General features: G+C 46.3%; 1 protein-coding gene across 1 annotated transcript in view; it reads right to left on the minus strand.

The window, feature by feature from the left end:
- EHD2 (EH domain containing 2) overlaps positions 1 to 7122 on the minus strand; it is a 36840-nt gene extending 29718 nt beyond the window's left edge. Inside the window, exons 1-2 of the mRNA XM_015823068.1 lie at positions 6460 to 7122; positions 375 to 472 (exon numbers count right to left, since the gene is read on the minus strand). Of these exons, the coding sequence (XP_015678554.1) occupies positions 375 to 472; positions 6460 to 6857 (496 nt within the window). The 5' untranslated portion in view covers positions 6858 to 7122. The remainder of the gene's footprint in view (positions 1 to 374; positions 473 to 6459) is intronic.
- Between the last annotated feature and the right edge of the window lie 2264 nt (positions 7123 to 9386).

A 9386-nucleotide genomic window follows, 5' to 3' on the forward strand; every position in this document is an offset into this window, starting at 1 on the left:
GGAAGAGGAGGAGGAGGAGAAGGAGAAGGAGAAGAAGAAGAGGAGGAGGAGGAGGAGAAGGATATATATATGCAGAAAATCAGATGTAGAATCAGATATAATTCTGCTTCTGGCTCATAGTGGAAGGACACTATGGCTTACATAGCCTGGCAAATCTGGGTCTAAATCATGCCTGATTTAGCCCATCAAGAGTTGGGAATTACAGGAGCTGCGACTCTAAATCACCTTGAGGGCCACCAACGTTCCACCCCTTGGACTGGACGGCCCTGGGGAGGCTTTGAAGCATCTGGACTCCCAAGGTGAGGAAAGCCCACGTTCTCCCAACGAGACAAGGGGGAACGTGGGCAGCCTCCCACCCCCTTCCTCCACCTTACCTCGGCTCACGCGCTGCTTAGCCCCTGACAGGATGCCGGGAGTGTCTATAAGGCTGATGCTTTCCAAAACCTGGTTAGGCAAGTGGGCACACATAAACCTGGAGAGAAAGAAAACAGCAGAATAAAAGTCAAGCGGGCGGCTTGCACGCCAATCTGTTCAGTTTTATTCCAGGCCTCTAAAGCCGCCTAGTGTCGCCTTGGACGGGAAGGGCGGCATACAAGTTTGATAAACAAACAAACAAACAAACAAACAATCACCCGGGCGGAGATAAAATTGTCCCCCTCCTCACTTTGACACTCTTTTGGCAATGTCCTGAAGACGTGGTTCTGGGGTCCCCAGAGTGAGACAGACACCCCCCCCCATCAAATGGTTTTGTAGTAGAATTTGATCTTTGTAAGCAGCTCGGAGTCCTTGTGAGTTGGGGGGGGCATATAAACTTTCTTAATAAATCAACAAACAAACAAACAAATGAATAAATATGTTTTGAAGGATTCTATTTTTAAATGGAGCATGGATGTTTTTAGCCATCTGAGTATTGCTGTAAAACGACCAAGAGTCCCCTGGGATTGGGGAAGGGTGTACGTGTATCAAATATACCAACAAAACATCCTTATAATGGTAATAACATATGGAGCTATTTTCCAGGCATGAATAAAAGAGGAGATGTAATCAAGGTAGATCAAAGCCTGTCTGGAAATAGGTTTTTTTTTTGCCTGCTCAGATATAGGGAGTCCTTGATTTATGGCCATAACTGAAACGAGAATTTCGGTTTTTATTATTTCTTCATTGGTTAAAAAATTTTTGCGCTGCCCTACGATTCTGGGCGGCTTTGTTAAGCAAGTGAGTCACGCTCAATTTTATGACCTATTTTGCCACAGTTGTGTCACAGCGGTTGTGAAGTGAATCGAGCCGTCGTTAAGCGAATCCTGCTTCCTCCCCCTCGCCCCCCCCCATTGACTTTGCTTGCTGGAAGACAACTGGGCAGGCCGCCAATGGCGATCACGTGACCCTGGGATCCTTTATAAATACATTATCAGTTGCTGAGTGCCCACAACTGGATCATGTTACTGTGGGGTTAATGTGTGGGTTGTGAGGACCAGTTGCAAGTCCCTTTTTTTTAGGGCTGTTGTTAACTCTGAACAGCCACTACATGGATGGTTGTAAGTCAAGGACTATCTGTATTACTGAAACGGTGCACGCTAGAACATACGAAGAACAGTTGCTGGAATTGGGTATGCCTGGTCTAACGTAGAGAAGGACTAGGCCAGAGGTAGGCAACCTTGGCTCTTTTATGACTCGTGGACTTCAACTCCCAGAATTCCTGAGCCAGCCATGCTGAGGGGAAAGGGAGAGGTTTCCAAGCTGAGCCATGCTGGCTCAGGAATTCTGGGAGTTGAAGTCCACGAGTCATGAGGGGGCCATAGTTCCCTCATGCTGGCTCAGGAATTCTGGGAGTTGAAGTCCACCGGTCATAAAAGAGACAAAGTTGCCTACCCCTGGACTAGGGGGTGACATGATCGCAGTGTCCCAATATTTGAGAGGCTGCCACACAAAAAAAGGGAGCCCACCCATTCTCCAAAGCACCTGAGGGCAGGACAAGAAGCCACGGATGGGAACTCATCAAGGAGAGAAGCAACCTAAGAACTAAGGAGAAACTTCCTGACAGTGAGAACAATTAACCAGTGGAACGCCTTGCCACTGGATGTTGTGGCTGCTCCATTGCTGGAGGTTTTCCTGAAGAGATTGGACAACTATTCATCTGAAATGGTAGAGGGTTTCCTGCTTGAGCAGGGGGTTGGACTAGAAGACCTCCAAGGTCCCTTCCAACTGTTCTTTCTCATTGGTAGCATCTGCTAGTTTTTGCTTTCCTATCCTTTGACAGTGTTACCTCAGCAGCTGAGATGGATCTCAGTTCTGCATTTTGGAAAGGAGCCACCATGCTCCTCCTCCTCCTCCTCCTCCTCCGTTACCCCACAAGCAGCTGCTCTTTCTTTATTTGCTGAAGCTTCCCAGGAATTTTGGCACCGGCAGCCAGTCTCCGTGGTGGGGCCTGCAGTTCCTTGCGCCCAGCAGTAGCAAACTAACAATTCTGATTTTTCTTTCTTATTGTTTCAGAAGCCCCGAGAAGACGTCCTAGACAAAATTCCCAATCAGCTGCCAAAACCCTTTTTTTAAATAAATAAATAAATAAATTGAAAGCTATGAAGAGCTGGCCTGCTCTTTTTTTTCCTATCAGAGGGAGAAACTAATCAGGAAAGTCTCTCGCACATTCGTGGAATGGACCTGCACGTTGTTCATTAATCTGCTTTTTAAAAAGGGTGTAACCCTAGCATGATCTTGGAATGTACATGCCGATGTCTACTTCATGATGGGTGGGGGGGGGGGGGAAGAGAAAAAACAACAACGTTGGGTTGAACTTAATATCCTCGTTTCGATTGGATTGAAATTCAGTTAATTCAAGAGGGTTACTGTCGTCACTCCCGGGGAACTGAATTCAGCTTTCTGTCATCTTAAAAGGGACGATTGGGTAGGAAATTTCAGGGCTAAACCCAACATTTGTGGAGAGCTCCATTGTAGCCTTGTATACTTCAGACTGGGCTGGATTAAACCCATTAAAACTCACAACTCTGTTCCAACTACTTGAAGAGGTACAACCCCATTCTGTACAGGCGGCCCTCGGCTTACGACCACAATTGACCCCAGCCTTTCTGAGGCTTCCCTCTTGACTTTGCTTGTCAGAGGGTCACAAAAAGGGACACTGCAGCCGTCGTAAATAGGAGCCAGTTGCCAAGCGTCCGATTTTTGATCCCGTGACCAGGGGGATACCGCAACGGTCCTAAGTGTGAAAAACGGTCACAAGTCGCTTTTTTTCAGTGCCGTTGTAACCTTGAATGGTCACTATCTGAACTATTGTAAGATGAGGACTGCCTGTTTTCTAGAGGGACTGAGAAGCATTGTCCAGACTCTGACGCCAAACTGATTTGCAGCATCAGTGATTTACAACTATATGGAGAACATGCTGGTGACTTTTGTCCGTTTCCACCTCCAATCCTATCCGTCAGTCCGTTACGTAGGCTCTTCCCTTCTTCAAAATTCATCTCCTCTACTGCTTTTGTGAAGTCTAAATCCAGTTCTGGAGTCCCAGCTGAGAGTCCCTTTGGCGGGGGAAGAGCTAAAAGCCAGTCGGAATGGCGGCAACAGCTGCCAAATTTGAGTGGTGCCCAGGGTGGAGTTGACGTTTTACAAACGACTTGACAGAGGAAGAAGCACGGCCCACCCTTTGTAAACAAATATGCTAAAAATGGAGCTCTCCTCAAACTAACCGGAGGCATCGGATCCCAGAGTTTTCCGTTCTCTGGAGGTCCCAAAGGTGTTTTTCCCAAAGGCATCTGGACTTTGTTTTTCCTTGGAGACATCTCGCGCTCTCCTCCAAGAAGCTTCTTCGGTTCCAACTGAATGGTGGAGGAGGGAAGGGTTTATATCAGGGGTAGTCAACCTTGGCTCTTTTACGACTCGTGGACTTCAACTCCTAGAATTCCTGAGCCAGCATGGCTGGCTCAGGAATTCTGGGAGTTGAAGTCCACGAGTCATAAAAGAGCCAAGGTTGACTATTCTGGTTTATATCCCTTGCAGACAGCTGGTCATTAGCCTGCAAGGGATACAAATCCTTCCACCCTCCACCATTCGGTCAGAGCTGAAGAAGCTTCTTGGATGAGAAGCGAGACCTCTTCAAGGAAAAACACAGAAAGTCCAGTTGTCTTTGGAAAAAGCATCTTTGGGGCAAGCAGGACTTGGGTCCCCAAGACCTTCTCCAGAGGCAAACGGCAGTCAAGAGTGATTTTGCTGAAGTTCTTCGTCAGTTGGTGAGATACATGGTGGAAAAAAAAAATGAAAATAAGTTTTTGGAACCCGCCTTGACTGGATTTGCACCGTATTCTAAACCCTGATTACATAGGATGGGTTCACATAACTAATTATGCTGGAGCTAGATAAATTTACTAGGGCTTAGTGCAAGGTGTGAATTGACTCACTGTTGCGGGCCAGTGTTTCTCCCTTCTCCTAGCATACATTCTAATATTCTTTGACAGCAGAGATTATTATTTATTGGACTTCAGGATCCAGACAACACCTTGATTTCATCTGATTGGTGCATACTAATCTAGTCAAGGAAGGAGATCAATAATCGAGAATGTCCCCAAAGTGTTTTTTCAAAAGGCAACTGGACTTTCTTTGTTTTTAATAATAATAATAACAACAATAACAACAACAATAATAATAATAATAATAATAATAATAATAATAATAATGATGATGATGATGATGATGATGATGATGATGATGATGAGACATTTCCTGACAGTGAGAACAATTCTTCAGTGGAACGGCTCCCCTCCAGAAATTGTGGATGCTCCATCACTGGAGGTTTTTAAGAAGAGACTGGACAGCCGTTTGTCTGAAATGGCATAGGGTCTCCTGCTTGAGCAGGGGGTTAGACTAGAAGACCTCTAAGGTCCCTAACAGCTCCGTTAATAATAATAATAATAATAATAATAATAATAATAATAATAATAATAATAATAATAATAATAATAATAATAATAATAATAATAATAATAATAATAATAATAATAAAGTTGGAAGGGACCTTGGAGGTCATCGAGTCCAACCCCCTGCTCAGGCAGGAAACCCTATACCATTTCAGACCAATGGCTGTCCAGTCTCTTCTAAAAGACTTCCAGTGTTGGAACATTCACCACTTCTGGAGGCAGGTTGTTCCACGGGTTAATTGTTCTAAACTGTCAGAAAGTTTCTCCTTAGTTCCAGGTTGCTTCTCTCTTTGGTTAGTTTCCATCTGTTGCTTCTTCTCCTGCCCTCAGGGGTTAAGGTGCGTTTCAGATGTGTTGGACTCCAAAACCTATGATCCCCAATTGCTGCATTCCACTGCAACACATCAGTGATGTAGTACTGATCCGGGTCACCTGCCCGCTCTTTGTGCCCAGTTTGCCACTCTGATGCCTTCTAGCTTTATAGGGATTACAGTTGCTACTGTGCCCATTGAACAGCTGCTGAAGGGAGGCTGGCTTAGGGTGTGGCACCGTGGTGGAGACCTAAGTTTTTTAAGCCCACTCAACCGGAAAGCTAAATTACAGGACTGTCAACATCTCCCTGCCTAATCTGTTTCACAGGGTGGTTAGGATGTTTAAAAGTACCGCTTTACAAGGCCTTGGTAAGACCACACTTGGGAGACTGCATCCAGTTTTGGTCATCACAATATAAAAAAGATGTTCAGACTCTGGAAAGATTGCAGAGAAGAGCGACAAAGATGATTAAGGGGCTGGAGGTTAAAACATATGAAGAACGGTGGCAGGAATTGGGTATGTCTAGTCGATTGAAAAGAAGGACTAGGTGTGACATGATAGCCATGTTCCAGTATTTGAGGGGCTGCCCCAAAGAAGAAGGAGTCAATCTATTCTCCATAGCACCTGAAGGCAGGACAAGAAGCAGTAGATGGGAACTAATCAAGGAGAGAAGCAACCTGGAATTAAAGAGAAACTTCCTGACAGTTAGAACAATTAACCAGTGGAACGACTTGCCTCCAGAAGTTGTGGGTGCCCCAACACTGGAGGTGTTTAAGAAGAGACTGGACAGCCAGTGGTCTGGAATGGCATACGTTCTTCTGCTTGAGCAGGGGGTTGGACTAGAAGACCTCCAAGGTCCCTTCCAAATGTGTTATTATTCTATTCTAGAGTGCTGGAGGCAACCATATCTAACTTATTAAAATTAGGGAGGAAGGAAAAGAGAAACACTATACACGCCATCATGGCAACCTGGAAGGTACGTGCAGTGGGGTAAGCAGTTCTGCATGTGGATAATTTGTCCATATGTGGTCAGTACGCACACACACACACACACACACACACACAATTTTTTCCAAGTTCAGTGCCACGTGGCATACTGCAATTAATAAAAACGCCCTGCTCTGGAATGATGGATGCCCACTGCCCTACTTCTCTTTCCTTCAAAGCTATACCTTCAAAACTACTGGCAAATGGAAAGGGGCCGGTAAGGATTTGGGATACTCACCGGTTGAGAAAAGTGTTTCCAAAAGGGTTGAGTTTTCGGAAGGGCTTTTTGGGGTCGACAATCAGAGCGTTGCCTGGTATGATCCCCTCCGTCTCACCGTGCATGACAGCAATGAAAGAGTCTGTGGTAGGTTCGGGTCCAATTCGGCTGCCGGGGATATCTTGCTCCAGCAAGTACTTGATGAAGGTGGTTTTGCCGGTGGAGTACTGGCCCACCACCAGCACCATGGGCTTGTTGTCGAAGTCGGCATCCTCCAGAGCTGGCGAGTGGAAATCGTGGAAGCGGTAAAACTCTTCCACGGGAAGGAGCTTCCTCTTGTAGAGGTCCTTCAGGCCCTCCGTAACGGTACGGATGACCTCCGGGGTCTTCTTCTCGTTCTTTTTCATCCAGCTGAACATACTGGCTGCCCTGAGAACACGGCGCTCTGCCTGCTTCCTTGGCAATAAATTCTAAACCCAGGTGAGGAGGGTACAACTAAAGAGAAGAAAAGCTTTTGGCAGAGAGAACCATAGACCTTAAAGAGAATGTCAACAATGGGCAAGGCCCAACGGTCAAATCCAGGGACTTGGATCCAGCTAAAACAAAAAACACTGAGCTACTAAAGAGTATCCAGCATGCTCATGGATTCTTCAATCTTTTAGGAATGCCAGGTCTCCGACGTCTCTGAACTTCTAGTAGTGAGCTGGTGGTAGGAAGTCCAGAAGTTACACTTGATTTCCTGGAGAGAGAGGGAGAGAATCTTCCTCGGAGAAGCTGATGGTCCTTCAGTGTTCCTCCAGTTCTCAAACTTGCTTCCTCCCAAGCTTCAGGTCAAAGAAACGCGGGCTTCACCTTGGCGTAGGAGCAACGGAAAAACTGAGCCGAAAGGGATCCTTCTAGGTGAGGAATCAGTGGGCTTCTTCAGCCTTTGAGTAAGATACGTCTCTTGGTTTTCGGAAAGGCTGTGGGAAGAGGCAAACAGCCAGCAGAAAATATGTTGCAGACGGAGGGCAGACCGGGACACAAAGATCCACGCTCCAATGTCACTGGCTTTCAGATGGAAAATCCCTCTTGGTGGTTTGTTTGTAGAAATCTTGATTGTCCCCCTCCTTGCCCCCTCCCCCCCAACTTCTGAGGTCCCAAAGAATATCTCAAGAGTTCTCTGGCATGAAAAGAAACTGGCTGTCAAGAGGCGTGCAGGGAGAAGAATACATTAGCATAAATTATCCAGGAAGGGAGGAGAACGTCGGGATGGCCAAGAACTGGAGAATAAGCAATGCACAAAAAAAATAATGATGCACACTAAACACCCAGCCCTCCCTCCCCCCCCCAAGTGAAAGGAATGTGGGTTTGGCAGTTAAAGGTCTCTGATGCCACCATGTGGTTTGGAGAGGAAAAAAAGTAAAAGCAAGAGTAGAAGTGCTCCATCACTGGAGGCTACGGTGAATGCTCCCAACACTGGAAGTTTTGAAGAAGAGACTGGACAGCCATTGGTCCGAAATGGTATAGGGTTTCCCGCCTGGGCAGGGGGTTGGACTAGATGACCTCCGAGGTCCCTTCCAACTTTATGATGACGACGATTATTATTATTACCAAGGACCATGATGTTTTTGGGGAGTTCATCTCAGGATGGGGTGGGGAACTGTCAACCTGGATAAGGAATATATACAGATAAAAACAAGGATGAGGGGGGACATGATAGCAGTACTCCAATCTCCCAGGGGCTGCCCCAGAGAAGAGGGAGTCAAGCTATTTTCCAAGGCGCCTGAAGGCAGGACAAGAAGCAACGGATGGAAACTAATCAAGGAGAGAAGCAACCTAGAACTAAGGAGAAACTTCCTGACAGTGAGAACAATTAACCAGTGGAACAACCTGCCTCCAGAAGCGGTGAATGCTCCAACACTGGAAGTCTTTTAGAAGAGACTGGACAGCCATTTGTCTGAAATGGTATAGGGTTCCTGCCTGAGCAGGCTGTTGGACTAGATGACTTCCAAGGTCCCTTCCAACTTTATGATGATGATGATTTCACTTCTCATCCAAGAAGCTTCATCAGTTCTGGCTGGATGGCGGGGAAACGGAAGGATTTATACTCCTTGCAGACAGCTGGTCATTTGCATCCTTTGAGAGTCGTTGAGGCCACTTGGAGCTTTGTCTGTATCCTCAGAGTCAGCTGAGTGGTGCAAATGGGGGTGGAGCCTTCTTGGAAGTGCCGAAAGGACTGTGTGTTGTGGAACTGTGCTTTCTGCAGGATGTCGTTTCTGCCCTCCGTCCCTTCATTGCCGAACACGGGCGCAGGCTGAAAACAGGCGGCAGAAAGCACAGGTCCACAGCATAGTTCATTTAGTGACCGTTCAAAATTACAACGGCATTGGGACTTACGACCATTTTTCACACTTGCGACCTTCGTAGCAGCCCCACGATCCTGTGATCAAAATTCAGAGCCTTGGCAATTGATTCGTACTTATGACCGTTGCGGTGTCCCAAGGTCATGGGATCCCCTTTTGCGACCTTCCGACAAGCGAAATCAAGGGGGAAGCCACTCAACAAGCGGCATTAACTCATCAACTGCAGTGATCCACTTAACGACGGTGGCAAGACAGGTCGTAAAATGGGGCAAAGCTCACTTAGCAAATGTCTCCTTTAACAACAGAAATTTTGGGCTCAATTGGGGTCGTTAAGTCAAGGACTGCCTGTAGTAGTAGTAGGTGAAGGTGTCAACCAGAGAATTTTTGAAAATGATAGCAGTTCAGCCTAAGTTAGAGACTGTTAAAATTAGAGCTACACTGGTATTTGTATTCCTTTTTTTTTTTTTTTGCTTTAGAATACCTATGTTTTCCCTCAAAGCACATCCAAATATGAAATTAAAGCTCACCTGGTTTTTTTGCCTTTCCCTGGATGGGACCTGCCTTCTCTCCTTGATTTCAGAAGTACTGATCCAGCCATTTCTA

The sequence above is a fragment of the Protobothrops mucrosquamatus genome, unplaced genomic scaffold (genome assembly GCF_001527695.2).
Source record: "Protobothrops mucrosquamatus isolate PMUCROS unplaced genomic scaffold, P.Mucros_1.0 scaffold1757, whole genome shotgun sequence".
NCBI lineage: Eukaryota > Metazoa > Chordata > Lepidosauria > Squamata > Viperidae > Protobothrops > Protobothrops mucrosquamatus.